Below are 20,195 nucleotides of genomic sequence, written 5' to 3' on the forward strand. Positions count from 1 at the left end.
CAGATCTTTGTCGCTTCTTCGGCGCTTTTCTGGCCTATACCTGGTTCTGTCTTTGAAATGGTTTATCCGTCGTTTGTGGATTGTCGCATATCGTAACCTACACGGCTATCCACAAAAGAGAATTACGTCCGAAGACACGTCTTGTATGATGCGGCATGTCGACAGGAGTTTTCATTAGTCTTTTTTTTTTAACCAAACTGTGAATTCTGTTCGCTAGCAGGAGATGATCTCAGGTATACTTGCACCCCAAGTCATTAAAAAAAATGTTTCCAGGGCATGTGGCTTAAATTGGGTAATCCACCTTTCCACGTACTCGAGTTAGTAAGGAAGCGCCTGGTCTCCAAGTGGTGTGACATCAAATGGCCCCTAAAATCACGTGACGGAACTCTGCTCGCTATCTTTTTATGGGGGCACTTAAAAAGCGGCGTGTGCTATAACTATACAAGGGCAGCAGGCATCCTTCGGAAGGAAAAAATATCGGTATTTCCGTCCTAGGATAGGATAAATATATGGCAAATAACTATCACAAAGAGAGCCAAGAAAACTTCACTGATATTGTATTTAGGTTAAATCGCACACGTGTAAAGTTCATGTGAATTTTTCAGTTTCTTCGTCCTTTGAAGTTGCTTTCGATCAGATGGCCGTCCAGAAGCAAATAAGCTTGTTCAAAACGGTAAGAGTAAGCTAATGGTTGTCTAGATGTTTCCGTGGCTATAACTGATATGGCGGTATGATATCTGCTGCTTATTGATTTCAGCTATGGTACTGCCAGAAATGACCATTACTTTAATTGAAAGCAGCCAAACTGAATAGGCGGATGTACTTTGGAAGGCCCAAGTTTGTAATATGTAGAAAGCATCAGATTGGTTTGCCACGGACAACTAAACTGTTCATCAAAATTCTACAATCGCCTGCATTTAAAACAAAGCTTTTCTGGTTGATCTGGAAGGTGACGAGTATTAGTAAGGATTTCACTTATGAAGTGTAATCGTGAACGAGATTTTGTGGAGATGTAGCGTATTTCAAATATTATAACAGTAGATATTTGTTCCCGAAATTGAATTGACTTCAGGTTTTCAATAAATGGGTCCGAGGTTAATTCATATAAACTAGCACATTGCGAAACTGCAGTATACCCCTGAGAAGGGAGAAACTGATTACCGGGTGTCCATTGTGTGGTTAGACTGAATACAGAGGGCGCAGATACCGCCATCTAGGGGAAAAGTTAGGGCACATGACATGGAAGACGCAACCGGCACTGGCGAATAGTTCCTTTCCTCTCTTTCGGTGAAAGAAAGTTCGGCGTCCGCCTGAGTGCCTGCGGGTCGACAGAAAAGGCAAGTCAGTAAGTGGCCTATAGCACCAGTGATTGTGTCGTTCAATCAATCTAGGCCTGCTGATTTAGGCCCGTCCATCTGCAGCCTATCTTGGCGATTGCAAACGAAAGGCTTGAAGCTTTTCATTTAAAAATACATACGTTTCTTACGTTTTTATGGTGGCAAATCACAAGGGATTAAACAGGTGTTTTTTGTATAATCTAACGTCAGCGAAATGCAGCTTCAAAATAGACTCTACTTCCTGCTGAGCGTAGGTACATTTAGGACACGGTGTTGATATAATGAGCGATGTGTACTGTTTTCCCAAAATACTTTGAAAAGATGTGGTCGCAAAATACGCGTTAAGGTGTTCATTACATTAATACCCGTTATTGCCTCGTTCCTTCCTAACTACACGACATTGCACTCCAACTGCGAATAGATTTGTTTCTTATATTTTACAACTGGAACATTCTTTAACACATGGTCAACTTATCTTAAGCTATTAAACTTTCTCATTTTGTTCTTTCTTCTACCTCGACATAGGCGATTCACCTACATCAAGTCTCTAATTTGCAGTAACACGTGGCTTTCAACTCGGCCCGCCATAGTTCGATGTGAATCCTGCAGTACTTTCGAGGAAAAATACCTGCCTGAAAATTCAACGCAGACGAAGTTAATTAACAATTACCGAAGGTTGGTTTCTTTAATGGCAGGCTATACCCATAGCTTATCCAATAGAACAGTTGAATAACTGCAGACGGAGCCCCGCACGAGGTTTATATATGAATAAAGAAATCACGTTCGATTATTTCTACGGTCTGTTCATCCGGTTGCTTCCGTGGATCCGAGCTCAAATAATTAATGATCTTGTGTTTTCGAGTCGAAATAACATACTTACCTATTGGCCCAAGTGTGGGCCCTCTCTATACCGAAAAGTGAAGGCTTTCGAATCAGCAGTGTTCTATGCCGTGATGAGTTTGCTCTACACGTCGTTAAAAGGCGGCAAGTGGGAAAACCGAAGTGGGCTGGGTAAGTTGGTAACCCAAGTTGCTTCGTTGTGTTCATCTTGTGTGCAACCGACTATTTTCACCAACAGCGGCTCGTTCAGCGAGACGGAAGTCGTTCCCCATTTCCTTCTGCCCTCTTATTCCATCTTGCTCTACTTTTTCTTCCGGCTAGTCGAGTCTCCCGACGGCCAACTCTCGTTTTATGTTTTTTCTCTCTTTCGCCAACTAGTCTGGTCAGCTAGCCGGTCTGCTTGGTCGGCGATCAGTTTCGGTCGCTTGTTCCTATAACAGTACATACCGCCAGTGTGAAGAAGAACAACCGCCGCTTTCAGAAACTGAACATAGTAACTTCGTAGAGGTTAGGCAAGGGAAGAAATAAGTGAAAAAATAAAGAGAGATCTTATAGCAGCTGGCAGAAAGCAGTACGGCTATAGGTAATGGTTAGGAGAATCAGGCAGGTGGGTTTTCTTTCCAGTTGGGCTGCCGGCCTTTTCACGGAACTCTTCTTTCGCAACGACTGTACAAAAAAGTCAATTTGTTGTAAAGACATGACGGGGTAGGCCAATCGAAGAAAGAAACAGACAAGTAGCATCCGCCGAAGGGCCAGAGAGAATAAAAGGAGCTCAAGGGCTCGATCGCGGCAGTCACCGACCGCTTAGGCCTAGCATAGCACATATAGCTCTATCGTGTAGATTCCTTACAACGTCCGAGTTAGCCTGTTGTACCGACGCAATGACCGTTACCGTCTCCGTCTTTTTCCTTTCGTTCATCTCATTTGGCGGTGATGGTAGCTTTTTCGTCATTGAGTTTTGCGCTTCTCCTACATTTCATCGGATTTTTTTACCGATGCCTACACGCCTTCGCAAGCTTTCTCATCTTGCTTCATATATTGCAATCTTTTGTTCCCTCTGTTTGCTCTCAGTTTCCACGGTTTAGCACCAGCCGTCTCTTGAGGCTGAACCCAACCTTTGGTCAGTTCTGTTCGCACCTAGTTTTTGGCCAGCTGCCTAGTCTTCCTTTGCTGTGATTCGTCTAATTCAACAGTCCAGTATTCTCCGCCAAGCTTTCAGCCTCCAACGCTGAAACTCAGCGATGCCGCCAACAAAGCTCGAAAGGTGCCCGCCCTCTGTTGCTCTTGTGAAAGAGGGCACAGAGCCCACCACGCCGTTGCAAACAAACAGTGAGCACCGCCATAAAAATACGACGCAATGCTGCCGACGAACGCTGCTACTGTCGCCACAAGCCTCGCCATGATGGGACATCACAGAAAAAGCAACAGCGGTAGCGGTCGAAGCATTCGTCGCTTAATTCAACGAAGGATGGAGACGAAACGCGCACGCGATTTGATCAATCGACATAGCTAGCGCGATGTACGAACATATTTATTTGACCAATAACAACTATCAGTTTTCCCTAGCCAGCAGTTTTCTCGACTTTTTCCTTCACTCTCCACTTCGGCCTCCTTCCGAGTAGGCAAGCTAACTATAAAGACACCAGCACCACATTTGATGCTACGAACTATGAACTTGCCGTTATAACGAAGTAAAAAAAGCGGGAGTTTCGGTAATAACATATAGAAAAATCCCTCGACTACTCTTCGACGATGCGCCTGCCGATTACTGCCTTCATCACTTTGGAATTACTGCAGTTGCTGATTGCGGTTTTTGTTCACTGCAAGTGGGCCCCCGAACCCCGCGTACCTTTGAAAGACTAAAGATGCGGTATAGCAACATTTTCTTTTGGTAGCAAAACCGCAACGTTTAGGCCTCGAACTTGTGCCATGTCTAACTTAAAAAAGGTTGCGTCTTGTTCTCTATCGGGTGCGCTCCTCAATCCACGTAGTGTGCTATAAAATTCTGCCTGCTAAAAAGTATGTAGAGCCTACTTTTGTTGGTAGACTGAACTTGATATATGATCGTACAGCTTCCCATCATAGCATATTTCGTTTTTACAACATTATTATTGGTCTGGTTGCTTTAGCTGAGAATCTCAGATGTAGAAACAAAGGATTGTTTCTTCGCGCATCTGAGCATTACAAATACAGATACATACATGAATAAAAAATGTTGAATCTGGTTGTTAACGATTTTGTTAGCTTAAGGACTCTTGCTGTTGAAGTTAGCTAGAAGCCCAGGAGTAAATTAGCGACAAGTTTAAAGCAGGATCTCTACCCTCAGAGCTAACTATTGCGAACACGCACAAACTACACTGTTCAAGAAAAGTTCGACAAGTTTTTTGCATGTAGCTCCGTTATTATCAGGCCTAAATTTTAGGCCTAAATTGGCCAGCTTGATATGTCACTAGAGACTTCATAATATCTAGGCGTATCTCGAACGTAGTACGTGCCGGAAGAAACGTCCGTTGGATATTGACAATGATTGTATATTTGGACAATATCGGATTTTGATCTAATCGTCAAGGGTAGTAAAGGCGTAAAGTTTTTTATTCGCAACGCCACACATCGCAGATACACGTTTATCCGCAGAAGGACTGTGTTCTTCTATGTAGAGCTTCTTGGAACATTGTAACTGCCAATTCCGCTACAAAACAGAAAATGTTGTTACAGTGACGCCATTTAGTGAAGTCGTGAAGGAATGAATAGCGTCTTTCACAGTCCTTAACTAAGCTCTCTAGTAAATTGTCTGCATGAACGTGTCTCTAGTTACGAAAAGTTAATTTGGAACATTTTTCTTTCACCAATAGTCAGCCAAGCCAGTCTCAAATAAAATGTTTCATTCATTTTCTCTTGTTGGCAAGCTCAATTTGAGATTAGTAGAATCGATCTGAAACTTCTAACGTAATTCAAGATGTTTAAGGTGTTTGCAGTACTTTCGCAGTGCAGAATCTAAAAAGACCATACCGACCTCGTAATTGTATAGTAGAGTGCAAAATTCATCAGTTCGAAGCAGTTATAGCACTGTTAGTGGATTTTGGCCTTCTTATTTAGAGGTTTCAAAGTCACGCATTTATTGTAAAAATGTTGATTACGTACTTATTTTCACCCTTAAAATGTCTGCCAGTTAATAAACTGTAAATGGTATTTGTAAACAGCCTCGGAGCGACCTAGTCATATTTGACTCTACGCAGTTGATCAAATGTAACAGTGGTTCGAGGCAAAATCGCGGCGACGGTGAGGTGGGCAAAGGTGATGTCATTGACACCCGTTGCTCTCTCGATGCCCTAGCTCTCAGTAGTCAGTTGACATGCTAATATGGCTCGCATGCTCTACGGGAATGTATTCACGTTTATTGCTAATTGCGTCTGCTCCGAAGCTAACTGCCCGACGGGAGAGCCTTCGTGAGGCCACCACCAGAAATGAGTCACAATGGTTGTGGGGCTCAGCAGGCCGGCCAGCCAGCCAGCCAGCCAGCCAGCCGCCTGGGGCATCGAGGTAATGGCGTCCCTTGAAGACAGGGATGGCCAAACGAAGTCGACAGGTGACAGTGGAAAGGTTGCCCTCGCCTATGGGAATGGAGGTACCCGTTTCAGTATGCTTCCTGGAGAAAGAAACGGTAGTAGAGAGTAGTCAGAACCAGTACGGACGTCGTCACAGGAATGGCTGTAAAGGCGAGGCTGTGGACGCCCTTTATGGAAGCAGTTAGATAGAGCACCGTTGGTGCGAGCAGGGTTTGGTTAGCAGGAAGTTGCGTTTGGCCTCGTGCGAGAAGGGGATGTTCTGCGGGCTTAAGGTAAGCACTGGGTGTGAACCCTGCTGTCACGGTGGTCGATTAGGGAAAGCCTAAGTGATGTCAACGGTCTGCCACCGACGACGTTTTAGCGGTTCGGGAAAGGTGGCCGCAAGGCCACAGAAGATAAGCCGCCACGGCCACAGTGGTTCTTACTGCCATTTTGGTGGCCCGAAAGGCCACTTCCGTCTGAGGATGGTTTCAGCAAAGCTACGTCGACCCACACGCCGTCGCGTTATTCTATTTTGGCCCGGCCTGGCATCCTTGTCCAGCTCAATGCACGGTTTAGAGAACGGACGCAACCGAGTGAACTACTTGCCGGCTGCACCGTCACCAGGCTTTGCGTGTGCTACTATTAGAGAACCCACCATACTGGCTCTAACACAAGCCAAATCGGCTGGTAAACACAGACTAGTATAGTGAAGTAGTATGTGAAAGTAGTCTATTCAGAGCGACTGTCCATTGCTGCAGTGTCTAGGACTACTTTAACGCCTATTTCGTGTTTTCAAGTCTTGTGTTCGGGATTGGTCTCCTTTGCGTGTAGCATAGCGTGACTGAGCTGCAGTTTCGATGATAACTAGCGTAAAGCTAGTCGACGACCTACGATAGGACCGTCTCATAGCTATGCATATCGACCAACCTTGCCGAGAGTGCCACTTAGCGGTGATCTGCGGACGTTGGCCGCGCACAAGGCAGAAAATATCGGGTATGTGTTGTGCTGGGAGCTAATGGTTAGGGCCGAAAAGAACTATCCGTGATGTCTTTATCAGCATATCCATACCGCCACTATCGTCGTTGCCGAGGCTGTTCCTGTGGGAACCCCGCTTTGTATTCGAAACATGTTTATTATGAGGTATTGTCACATTTCCGATAGGTAATACCAGCGGAAACACCCGCTCCACCATACAACGATCCCCTGTCTGCTCATATCTTCCAGCTCAGAGTTGAGTCGACAGCGTCAATATATGGATATCGACAGATAGTGTCTACAAGGAAGGGTCGCCTCTGGCAATGAACAGGGGGAGACAAACGTGCAGACGAAGATCCCACGAACATTGTCTTTGTAAGCTGCGGAATTCAAACTTTATGGCTGTATGGGGAGTAGCATTTCGTCAAGATGAAGAGCCTGTCACAGAACTACGTCTTCTAGCGTCATCTCCTTTGGAGACTAATTCCTTGCGGTACACGTAGCCACCTGAAATATGTGGTTTTTATGTTGTTCGTATGCTCAGACTACAACGAAGATGGCATTGGCTGCAGGGCTACTCCCATTGGACGACATCACCGTTTTTTAATCCATCGGTCATCGTTCCTACATAATCAGCCGGCTGGTTTCTCCACAGAGCGAATTTGCCGGTCCGAATCTGACGAGCGCCCCCTTTATCTTGCTGGCATAGCTTTAGATTATAGGTAACTGCCTACTCTAGTGACGAAAAGTCCGAGAATCTGAGCCCAGCAGGAAGAACGGAGGAAAAGATCTTCGCCGATTACAGTGGCAGGTTGAGTTTGCGCTGTTGGAATCAACGAGAAGATGAGAATTAGAGTTAAGCCGGAGAAAGAGCAACGGATGACTTGGAGCGAGCGCTTCTTTGAAGCTCTGAAAGTGTTGCCAAAGTGAAGCTGAATTGCCGAATGAGTGAGCCCATGGGAAAACTCACATTGGCCAAAAAAGTGAAAGCGTCTCTGAGAAAAGTAGCTCCACACGATTAAAAGAGGTTGAACTGGCTGGCCGCTACCGTTCGGCGAACTGGTTTTAGGCTTTTAAGGGTAGCAGAAGAGATGGAAACTACGCCATTTTTGAACGAAGCCGGTTTACAATTGTTGAGTCTATAGCCAGATTGAAGCTTGACGGAAGAGAATTCGCGAACCCTAAGTGAAGGCCAGCGTGTTTTGGCGCGACGAAGTTAAGCAGCATGAGCGCTTGTTTGCATGCGCGTGAATCTGTATAAGCGTGACTTATCATAGTAGACAAAGGCCAATATGCTTTCTATTTCTTCATATTTAGCTGTAATAATAAGTTGAGAAATTTTCCATTAACAGATATATCAGCAGTATCGCAAAACAGATTATGAGTGGACTCTTGCTAAATTGGAACTTATACCAATTAAATACAAGCAACTCAAGCATCAGCCATCAACTAAGGGCAATATAGTGATGAAAAAATACCTGAGCTTGTCATATTAGTATACAGATTTTAGAGCGAACACATTTCTACATTACCTGGGTTGTTCTAGTACTAAAAGTTTCTCGTATTAAAGGAGTTTCCCTCTTTTTGACTTTGATGCATTTGTATGACCCATTAAAACGTGAAAAATTCAAATGGCAACTAGAGTAATGAAAACATATATTTGTCCTCAAACGTTTATGGTTGATTAACGATATCAATCTATTTTTAGGATAAGATTTCTCTAAGCCTACGGCTGATACTGTAAATAGTGGCACAGTAGCAGTACGTTTTGTCTGGATGTCCCTACGTATTCGTAACGGAATAAATTATCTTCAGTCTATGTGTTTTAATTAAGGTCGCGTATCGGGTAGTTTAGGTCAGTATAGTGTTACGTACCATAAAGTCACAGTGGTCTTGAAAAACCCGTTGTGCATACCCAAAGCTTATTTTAATATAGCTCATGGAAGTTTTGCTAAATATATCGCACAAAAGCTTAAGCCTCGATTTTGTTGTAATCCTTTCAGCTGAGCTGCTGGAGCCACCAAGCCGATAACTTATTACTGTTTTCCATCAAACGTTATTTGCTCAATTTGGATTTTCACTAGTTAATTTTTCTTCATTTGTGTTACTGTTTATTAGTAGTACCTTCGCTACACGTCATTGGTCAGGATGACTGATGGAACTTTCACAGGTAGCAGGTACTGGTGAAGTATGTTTAAGTCATCGTTAAATTTTTGGCCGAGGCGTAGTAGGACATCAATGCTTATTTCTTACGTTGCTAATCCAAATTTAGACAACTACTCTTCAGTTAATAGATATTAGGAACTTACATTATAGATATGTTATTAGGTTAATCTGTACCTTGGTGAGTGTAACACCTTTTATATCATGTTCGTGAATGAAGCCTATCAGTGCTTCCGGCATTATCTTGTGGTGCCTTTGTATTGTACGAATCTCAAAAATTATGTTGAAGACAATATAGAGACATTTAGTGAGAAAAAAATATTGTCCATGAGGTAGTTGCAATTAATGTGGTCTATGCCCAGTCACTATTTTTGATCGACAGAACCGACGAGTTTGTACATCAGGCCTTTTTATCTGTCCATCGTTTCACAAAGTCTGTAAACTGGGTTGAGGTCAGACCGTACAAGCTGAGCAACAGAGAGTAACGGAAATATAAGAGACGCTGAGTACGCCAAAGCAGCAGCCGTTGTCTGCTGATACTACGTGTCGGGACACTAAACGAAAAAACACAGAGGTGCATCGTATAGGTGTTGTTTCTGCTTCCGCTGCTATTCATTCATGGCCCATAGTACGAAAGAGCTGGCAGAGCTCGAAGTAATTTAATAAGACATAAAACATATTATCATTTACGTCGGCCCGATGTATAAGCAGCTGGCTGGCTGACGAAATGAGGGAGAGTCTCAAAATGCCTCGTTTAATTTCGCCATAGCGGCTGCTCTCAGCATGATAGAAGTGGGGGACCTTCTGCATCGAACACTCTAAGTCGACATCGCGGCATTATCGGCAACCGGCCGGGAAAGTAAACGAGAAAAAAAGGAGAGGGAGGCAGGTGAGGGCGGGAGGAACCAAAAGTAGCGTTCATAAGAGGTGCTAGCCGTACGCTTCGGGACACCGGCACTTGCAGCCCCGGTTGGCAGCCACCGTCGTCCAGCAACCTTTGGTGGTAGAATCCACCGCCATCGCTGGTGACAAAAGTACGTGAGGCAAACTGGGAGAAGGATCCATTGTGTCAATGAGCCCTGAATCCTTCCTTACCGTTTACGGTCGGCCCTGATAGCGCGGACTGAAACGTTATGCGATTACGCACGCGTCTGCTACTCCTTTCCTCCCTCCGTATATATATATATATAAGGCTGTACAGTGTGGCTGGTGGTAAACATTTAAATTTACTGCAAGAATCTGTGTTATCATGCATTCGAAAAGACTCTGGCAAAAAGGCGGTTTTTTTCCCGACGGGACGAAGTATCTACAGGACATGATCGTGGTGCAGGAGAATATTTTAATGCGAATCTTCCAAACAAATGAGTTAACCATAAAAGAGTCAGCCTATTCCGGAAAACCGACATTACTCGAGAATTTAAAGCCACAACTGAGCAAAAATGCAGCGTAACACCAACTAATCAAATCTGTAAATCAGTAATTCCCATTCTTATCCATGTACTCACAACAACAGTAATAATTACATATTAAATAAACAATCTGTTTATTAAAAAAAGTTATTCATCTCACATATATTCTTCTTCTATTTATGTATTAATTTTTAAGGTAATTAAAACGAAGTCCGTATATAGGGGGAACCATGAAATTTTGCAAGGGAGAGCATTGTAGTTAGGGTATACGGGCTGTGAAGGATACTGCATTGGCGACAAACGAAGCGGCAGCGATGGCGACCGTGGAAAAGAGCGAATTCTGGCTGAAAGCTTTATGCAGCAACGGTGACAGATTTTTATGTAACTCTATGGGAAAGCTAACGGAAACGAGAGATGATTTAAAGTTACATAGAGACAACACAACGATTAAAAGTACTAAAGCATGCCTGCGGCCGCAGAGCTTGTTTCGGCGAAGCTCTGCTACAGGCGCTTGTGGCTCTGTAAACGGTCACACCGGAATGATGAGAATGCAGGAGGATGACGTACACGAGGTAATACCTACTCTATTGGAGGACTAGCTATTTCTGTTTAGCTAGAGAAAGATGTTTTACTTTTCAAATGGAGCATCCTATCGATGAAGATTCATCGATTTTGTGAGAGTAATAGTTTACGTTTTTGACATAAATGAGTATAACATCACGTGATATATTATTCTGTTTGAGAAGCAAAAAATTTGTGTTTATGGATACTCTAAATCTCATCCTGGCATTTTTTGTGGGGTACTGATTATATGACTAAAACTTTGTGCTGATCCGTGAAACAATGACTTGTTTGTATGCTAAACAGTTCTTGATACTGAGAGACTAAACTCGCTAATTGGCCAAGCGCTAACCTGTCAACAGGCACTGTCGTTACATAGAAATAGATGTATATAGTACCGATTACCAATGGACACTTGAACATACCGCAATATTTGTTGCTTTTTTTTTTTCTGTAAAAGCGATCACACACTATCAGACCCACACAGCCCTTGCTAAAGCTACTTTTTACAGCAAAACGTATGGAAATGCTTTTTTTTCTTATTCAAGGGCAGTGTTATATAGAGGCGTCATATAATAAAAACTGGACAGATCTATACAAACACTAAATGCGTTTGAGTCAAACTAGACGGCCAACGGCTTCGAAAAGATAAGGCACGTCCATGCACATTTTAAGGAACCCTGTGTCGTGCGTTTACAGAAAGCAGAGTGTTTTTCACTCTCATTTAAGTTTCTTCAGACGCTTATCGTTGTTGCCTTGCGAGTCAACGAAGATCGCCTATCGTAGCAACCCGAGTTAGCTTTGATTTTGAGAGAAGCCTCTAAAGCTTTTCGTCCTGTCGCAAGTACACGCTCTCAGAATTGACAAGTACATGTGACCTCGTCGAGGCTTCACGGCCGGATCAACTTTTGCAAGAGTCAAAAAATGATCAGAATAAACGCTACGTGGCAATTCTTGAAGCAACCAGGAAAAGAGAACGTGTCCAGTGGCACTCGCTCGAGGCGTCTGTTTCCGAACAAACCGACCCCTAAATGAAGTAGTCAAAATAACACTTGTCCAAGTCAATGAGAAGACGCGGGAATGTTTCGTGCTGCCACTCTTCCTGTTACTTTTTGCCTATGGGCTGCTACGTGTTATGATTCTTTGAGCAGTGACAAGCTTACTTTCGTCAGAGACGAGGTAGTCTAATGTATCATCTTTTTCTAAAGCATTGATCGATAAACCTAAACTTCTAGTCTACAAAATGTCCGTTTTCTGCGCGCAAAAACGCTTATTACTACTGTTATTGTTAAGTTTTCGTACAAATATTGTGGAGGCTGTGCTGGTGGGTGGATGCAGATAATTCGGAGCTATATCTATTGTTGCTATGTGTTGCTATATAGCTAAAGGCCTCAGCTAGCCTTTCTACACGTCGATACGTCACAACGTCAGTGCTAGCCCGTCCTTCCTGAAAAATGAGTGCGAAGATGGTGAGCTATGACTCAAAGCCTCGTGGTCTATTTCCTTACTCTCGGCCATCGTTTTCGGGGAACAGACCGAACCGGGCACTCCGTCGACAATAAGTGAGGTAGAGTTATAAACGATGGATCGCAAATGGAGGATTACGTAAAGAAGCAATAGACAAGGCACTACGTTTTTGTGCAATAACCGACCCCGTTTCACTGAAAGATCGGAGAAGTATGTTCGGATAATTCTGGGAAAGCAATACGCTTCGTGGTAGATATATATATATATATATATATGTATGATAGGGTAGCGCTATTATGTCACCGTAACGATCTTACTAGAATTCATTCATTCTGGAAATAATATCGGTTGAGGCCTATGTAGGTCAGCGGGTGAGATTATATGTGGCAGAGATGCATTACATACGCCACTAATGATCTCGTACAAAGAAGTCAGTCATTGACCAGGGCGAAAAAAAGACTTTTTCTTTTAGTAAACAGATGCTTTATAATCAATTACTGCTAATTTAGTCAGGTCAAGGATCATAGTTCCATTGAAGTTCTGCTGCGCAGTGTGGATCTGGCTTTTCAGTGCTCCAAATGCTAACACATCGACGAGACACATTTGTTCGAGACGAGAAACGGAGAGCAACAATGTATGCACCACTCTCCAAGATCTACTCTTCCAGACTTAGTCTATCTAAGTATCGTGGTTATCCATGATTCAGTACTACGCGTAGTGAATTGTAGCCTATGATCATCCGCAAAATGCTACGCCAATAAGGTCGCTAAAATATTATTTAAGGCAAAACGTATATGGCACGTTCTTGACAACAACGTCACGTAGTATAATGAGACACTATCATACCTTAGCTAAGTTCTACGCATCCCTCCTATATCAATTTTTACTATAAGCCCACTTAGTTGTTTCAGTTTTTTTTTTCTAAATCCGGTTTCACATAGGCTCGACACAGTAACCCATATAGCTTTACCTCATCTCAGCCCATAACGAAACTTGATTTATGTTTATTTTTAAAAACGTAGCTCTGCGACGGGTAAATCTATCGTAGAAAAGAAAAATGTTTGCTTCACTTCTGTATTGCTCAATGAAAGTAAAAAGAATACTTGGCTGTCCCATATGGTCTCAGCCAATGAAATTTGATCTAAAAAAAAGGGTTACCGGAAAAAAGGCACTAAATTCAGGATATATATATATTGTGCCATAAGAATTGACGCAAAAGGGTTTATTCAATCGTGTGTTTATCTGCCAAACAGAAACGTAATGAAATAGAATCATTGCTAAAGCAATTGATGACGGGCAATGAAAGGTGGATCGTATACGATAAAAATGTGTGCAAATAAAAAGGCTCCTCTACAGCCTGCGGCAAGGCCAAGACTGACGCGAGAAATGGCGATGTCGTGTGTTTGGTGGGACTGAAAAGAAATCGTGCATTGAAAGTTGCTGCCGCCTAAGGAAGCAACTGATTCAAATTCCTACTGTCGACAAGTCATAAGATTATAACAAGTTATTAGAGAAATCGACCGTAACTAGCGGACGCAATAAGCGAGATCTTTCACTGGGGTAGCACGAAAACACAAATATTTTTAACTACCTGGTATGGGGAATTTTAGTGTGTCTGCCGTAGAGCTCGGATATGATCTGTTCAGTCTCTTCAGTTAATTGTGTTGACTAAGGTTTAATAGAGAAATGCAAAAATTACTTGGCTTATGCCGTTACCAACGAAACACTACAAGGTCATCGGTTTAAATGACGTACATTTAATTTGCTAAGACTATTTTCAATATTTGCTCCAATTCTGACTCAAAACGGTTAATCTTTTTCAAACAATAAGCAATTTATGTCTACATTAGATACTCATAATGTTATAATTCCCGTCTGAAAGCGGTCCTGTATATAAGGAGCTACTTGACGCCAAAAAGATCATCGTAACCCAGTGGAAGCTTCCACGTTAGGAGCAACATTTAATCGATCAGCCCGGCGCGTCAGCTGAGAGACGATGATACGGCTTCGTTTGTTTTACGGACCTTTTAATATAGGAATATAAATAAGAGCTTCAAAATATAACGCCTTTTTTCTTTAAAGTTTTTTTTTTTTAAGTACGATGACGTTTGGGAGTTAGGAACGATACCGTGAAAGGCGAACGGGCGTCGTAAATGCTGCATTACGTAAAGTGTAGCGGATAGAAATTGTGCTCTGTACAGGAAACAATTATTTCGTGAAACCGAACCTTTAGAGCCAATTTTACTGTTTACGATAAAATTGCCACCTTTATTAAGATTACGAGGTGTCTTTGTTTCTTTAAAAACTACACCGGGTTCTCATGAATAGATGAAATTAATTTAATTACGGTTCTAATTGGGTCCATTATTACAAGGAACTTTGAACCTTTGATCGAGTTGTCTAAGATGTTACAGTACCACACAGCTGCTTTTCCCGAAACGCTTCTCATGGGCCACGAGTGTGCTGTTGCAACCATTTTCAATGTAGTTTGTTCAAAACATATAGAAGAGATCGTCTTCGTAGATCCAAATCCATTGCCTAGCCAAAATGTGTAAATGTGCCTTTGCTATATCAGCGTAAAGCCAACAGCTTTAGTAGTTTAAAAAAGCGCACGATTTTTACTTAGCAATGGTACTCCTGGCTAGTTGTAAAACATATACTTGAGTTGGGCTAACATTAAATCGATTCCCCGCTTCCCTCGGTCGATGGTCATAGGGCGGATATGACGATCTTCTGCCGCGATCATTTTGATTTCGGTACACGGAAAACTAATCCTATTAACGGCTCATTTTATAATGCTCAATGTAGGCGTTATGCTCCAAACGTGTCCAAAGTAGCTTGATTGAATTTTTTTACGTCAAACGTTAGAGCGTTCAACGCTAACCACATAGCATTCCCTTAACTTAGAGGTGATCGTCTGATAACGTAGTCTGGTAGAAAAAAGTATTGTTCATTTACGATGTTAGTGTGATCCGTACCTGTGGGTATGAGCAGGCCCCTGGAAATGCACATACGTGACTTTTGTTATTTTAAAAGTAAAAGCATTTGGCTATCGAGCTTGTTTTTCAAAAAAAAATGGAATATGTTTCATGGCCACCTTTGTTTGAGGGAACAAAAGACGCGGCGCGAAGTATTTTCGAAGTATTTGAACTGCTAGCCATGCCGGAAAGTAGAACGCAAACAAAACAGGGGTTAGTTAGAAAGGACCTAACCCTTTACTGATCTAGAGTATCGGTGATGTCGCTGACCCAGTGAGTCAAGAAAACAACTTTTTAGAGTCTTCGTGTACCTAGAGTATCTCCTAGAGTACTTCTATCGGGAAGTAGATACGCCGTCGCTTCAGATTCTCATTCATTGCTCTGCTGCCCGCTGACTCATCGCAGACTCGCTCTCAATGTATCAAGCGTGTTTTTTTATAATGGCTCGTATTGTCTGCTTAACTTTTAGTGAAAGTTACTCCCAAAGGAAACCAAAAGTATTACTCTTATCACATGAAAATGCCGAAAACTCATTGTCACCACGAGAATTGGCTTATGCTGACATACATTTTATAAGGCACCGTTTCCATAGTTGTCAGGTTTTATTGGCGTATAATTAGCAAGGGAAATGATAGTGCCACTTTTGTTCTGGTGCATCTTCAAGAAATCGCACTTTCACGGAACACGGAAACGGCTTGCTCTAGAAGCCCCTATTGTTATTAACGTAAACCTACCTCCACATTAGTCGAACATTTCCGGGCAAATCGACTTTACGCTGGCGTTATCAAGTGAGCAGAAATGAACAAACGAACGCATAGACAGTATCTATAGGCCAAATGACGGTTGCTAAAAGGATGAAACGATATGTTCGCAGCTATCATTGCTGTAGTTAGTGCAGAAGCACAGGAATGATGCTAACGTTATTCAAGGAAGAGGCTGGCTTGTATGTAGGCGAGTCGAACAGGCAAGGGATGTTATCTCTGTATGAATACGGAGGATATACTTCTTCTAGGAATTTCCCCGGTAAAAAAACCAATAATCTTCCACCGATATCGCAGCTGCGTCGTTCGCACCGCGCACCTCCTATACGTTCTGCTGTTTCATCTAACGGTGCACGAGCTTTTTGATGAGGGGATGTCCTCCGAGTACGTATTGAGGTTGGGGTATGGCTGTCCGCAGTCTAGCTGAACCGACCGTACTTGTCTATCCTTCCCGACCGCATTCCCAGATCTTGCCAGCGCAAGAATTCCCGTCAAGTTTTCTTGCTTCATCTTGCTGTTCCCAAGCTAGCCATTATGACTTATAACCATGGTAAGAAAAACATTCGTCCATGTAAGCGGTAGCTGACCGATCGTTCATAAACGTGCTCTATAATGCATCTTTCATGCAACGAGTGAGCCATTGTATCTTGTAGTATACATAATGTGTGGCAGTCTTGGTTCCCTCGAAGCATTACGTAGCACAGCCAACATTAGCAATTCTACCATCAATCTCACTTCTAAGAACCGACAGGTCAGCTTATCTTGTCACAATTCCGGTCTCTACTATCACCGCCGCCAATGTACCGTACATAGTCTGCCAGTTTCGGCTAGCTCTCATTTAAACTATTCGTAGTTTTCTAACAGATCGCTCAAATGGTAAACAAAACTGTTATCGAGACTTCCAGGGTGATGAGTAGACGCTACATGCTGACCTTATGGACGGCAATCCATGACTGCGTATGAATCCGTGTATCTCTAAGGCGGGTAGCACGTGTGTAATCCATATTCTAGCTCTGAGGTTGCGGCAAAGAGATTGCGGTTCACGTTATTTTCAAAACAGATGTAATGTAACTCTGTTTTGTTGGGGACTAGCTGGGGTCGGGGTTAGGCCCGATCACTTCTTCTGTGCACGCACTCGACTGATCTAAAATCAGCCGGAGTGGCTGGGGGTGCGTTCGCTAGGATCGGCCGTCAGTTGCTACCGTCGACGATAGCTAGGCCAAAAGGCTCGACCCTTTCAGTGGGTGATGTGGCTGTACGTGTTTGAACAGTATCCTCCTATCCATGCTGGCTGCTATATTAGAAAGTGCTCGAATAATACTGGCTACAAGTCAAGAGGATCGTCTTCTCGTTTACATTCTTGCCTTTCGAATCCCACCGCTGCTGTTCCTACTACGACTGCCACCACCATTTCCAACACATCAGTGGCATGGACGATGCCGCCGCTCAGATTTTAAGTGTCGGTGCTCTAGAAACGAGTAGCAGTAGCAGACCAATAGGAGCACGGCGCAGTGGCTTGAGGTTCTTTTGTCACGACAATTCCCGTAATGTCACCTTATCTGCTCCGCTTCATTCGCTTTTTCTGCTTTCCCCGCTGATCTTCTGGATCTTTCTTGCTACCTTATATATTTCACCCACTCTTGTTCCTCTCTTACTTGCACTTGTCTTTCCTGGATCGCGTTGCAGCACTAAAGGTTGTCTCCCGACTTCAACCCGTGCCCTTTAGCCCTGGTCCGTTACCCTTCATTCGGACAAAATTAGGGCTCCTATTCGAAACCCATTCAGACCTGCTATCCGCCTAACCCTCTATCTCGCATGGCTTATCGATCTCTACGGGAGTTACTCACACATTTAACGTGAATGCACGCCATATTGGAATCTGGCCGAGTATAAGCGTCGACAAGACCCAAGCGAAAAAACTGAACAAACTTAATCTCTACGGCCCCTTTTCACAGTGTTGCGAACCACTTGTCAGGCCAAATTAGACTTTCAAATTTTTAGCGTGCTGCTCAGTACAGTTGCGTTGGCCTGAAAAACGTTTCCCGCCCTTCGCAGTGTTGTCTCTTTTCGATAGTTACCACCCACCACATTGCTATACAAACACTTCTAATGGCAGGGTAAAGGCTTCATGTTTTCTGTCAGATTCCTCAACAATATGCTGACTCAATGGTTCGAGGCTAAATTATACAGTCACACAATTGCTCGCTGAAGATGAATGTGAGTGGCATCGACTTTAACGGTAGGAACTGATGGAGAATCAAAGCATAACTCAGCCGGTCGGCACAAGAACGCGCTCGTTACGCACTCTGCCCGCACATGTGTCGCTCGATTGCGGTCAGTTGAAACGACCCCAGCCAAACGGATAGTTTTGCTTAGGACATAGCAATAACAGAATTTCTTCCTTGCTCTCGTCTCGTTTTATGATTTGTGCATTCATTTTCCAAACGGGGCTAAGTTGGCATATATGGATGCGACATAAGTTATGGCAGCTGACTCATGAAACGGCTACGCCGTTAGCGCGCTATTTAAATGAACGCTTTGGCTGCGGCAGGCCATACGCTTCGTCTCCCTGCAAACGTATTATGGCATCTCTATGTGCTAATTTGGGCCACCAGATGAATCTTAACGCATCTGCTCAGAATGACGGCGACCCCAATATGCCTGTTGAAGTTAGCGGACTTGATTTGCATTGTAAGGAAAATGCCTCCATTCATCGTACCAACCGCTATGCACTGACGAGCTGTGGGGAAGACTCGAGTTTAGTGGTTCGCCGCGGTCAGGTGATAAAGGCAAGTTTTGTGTTCAACCGACCGATCAACTGGGCTACCGACCAGATAGCCTTAGTGTTCTCCGGCCAAGGCTCGTCAACTTCCGGAATTCCCAACGAGTTTGCTTTAGGGATTCCGGCGGAGCTCACTAGCGCTGAACAGATGCCGCCTAAAGCTAGTGACTGGTCAGTTGCGCTAACTTTTCATCAAGGCAGAATCATTACCGTAGCAGTTCTATCTCCTCCCGATACCCCTGTTGGCCTTTACAAGATTCACTTTGATATTCGTCATGCAGTTTCGAATTCACAACGTAAGTCTGTTATGCAGGAGTCAATCTACATGCTGTTCAACCCCTGGCACCCAGAGGACCTAGTGTTCATGAACGACGAGGACTGGCGCACGGAATATGTCCTCAATGACTATGGCAAGGTGTATCAGGGCACGTACAACAGTCCTGTTGGCAAATCCTGGCATTTTGGCCAATTTAACCCAATCGTATTGCCAACAATTAGTTATCTTATTGAGTTAGGAAAAATCACTGCTGAGGAACTGCGGAGTCCTGTAGCAATGACGAGACGCCTTTCAGCTCTAGTTGATCAGACCGATGATGCGGGTATCCTTCGTGGTCGTTGGGATAATGACTACAGCGACGGAGTGTCACCGATGACCTGGAGCTCTTCAACTTCTATTCTTGAGATGTACATGCGTCGAGGTGGAGCGCCTGTCTACTATGGCCAGTGCTGGGTGTATGCTGCTTTGCTAACAACGCTTGCACGCGGGTTGGGAATTCCTTGCCGGCCAGTCACGAACTTCGAATCAGCTCACGATACCGACGGCAATATGTGTGTAGATTCCTATACTGACGAAAATGGAACACCCATCGAAGAAGCCAATAAGGATTCGTCTTGGAACTTCCATCTGTGGAATGAAGGCTGGATGAAGAGGCCCGACCTAGGAACTACCGAGTTCGATGGCTGGCAAGCTTTTGATGGTACGCCTCAAGAGAAGAGTAATGGACAATATCAGGTATTTTTACAGTTAATTTATTTATTGCAATATTCGTGCTCTTCGCACGCCATCTATCACTGTAGACTTAAAAACGGCTTCAGTGCAATCAAAGGTTCTCATTTAGCCGTTATGAATAACGCCTAACTGTAATGAGGAGTAATAGTATTAAACGATATAATAACAAAAGTAGCTTTCTAAAACAATTAGGGTATTCCTCGTAATTCTCCCAAATTCGAACCAAATATTTAAGGAGATGGGTTCATTACTTTATTCATGTACAGACCCTCAAGAAAAACTCGCGGAACATTTTCGAATTTCAGCTACAAGTATCTCCAGAGAGAGCAAGAGCTCCAGAAAAGCATGTTTATTTGTATGTATAT

General features: G+C 43.5%; 1 protein-coding gene across 2 annotated transcripts in view; it reads left to right on the forward strand.

Annotated features, from left to right (window-relative positions):
* The first annotated feature begins 502 nt into the window (after positions 1-502).
* Positions 503-20,195, forward strand: part of LOC111250133 (hemocyte protein-glutamine gamma-glutamyltransferase-like) — a 21,517-nt gene continuing 1,824 nt past the window's right edge. The window contains exons 1-2 of one of the 2 annotated variants that reach the window (XM_086987719.1): positions 503-673; positions 19,135-19,833. In XM_086987719.1, the coding sequence (XP_086843845.1) occupies positions 638-673; positions 19,135-19,833 (735 nt within the window). In that variant the 5' untranslated portion in view covers positions 503-637. Of the gene's footprint in view, positions 674-18,577; positions 19,834-20,195 lie in introns of those variants that run through there. The other variant, XM_022804892.2, reaches the window with a different exon arrangement.

Source organism: Varroa destructor, unplaced genomic scaffold, assembly GCF_002443255.2.
Source record: "Varroa destructor unplaced genomic scaffold, Vdes_3.0 BEIS01000004.1, whole genome shotgun sequence".
NCBI classification, from domain to species: Eukaryota; Metazoa; Arthropoda; class Arachnida; order Mesostigmata; family Varroidae; genus Varroa; species Varroa destructor.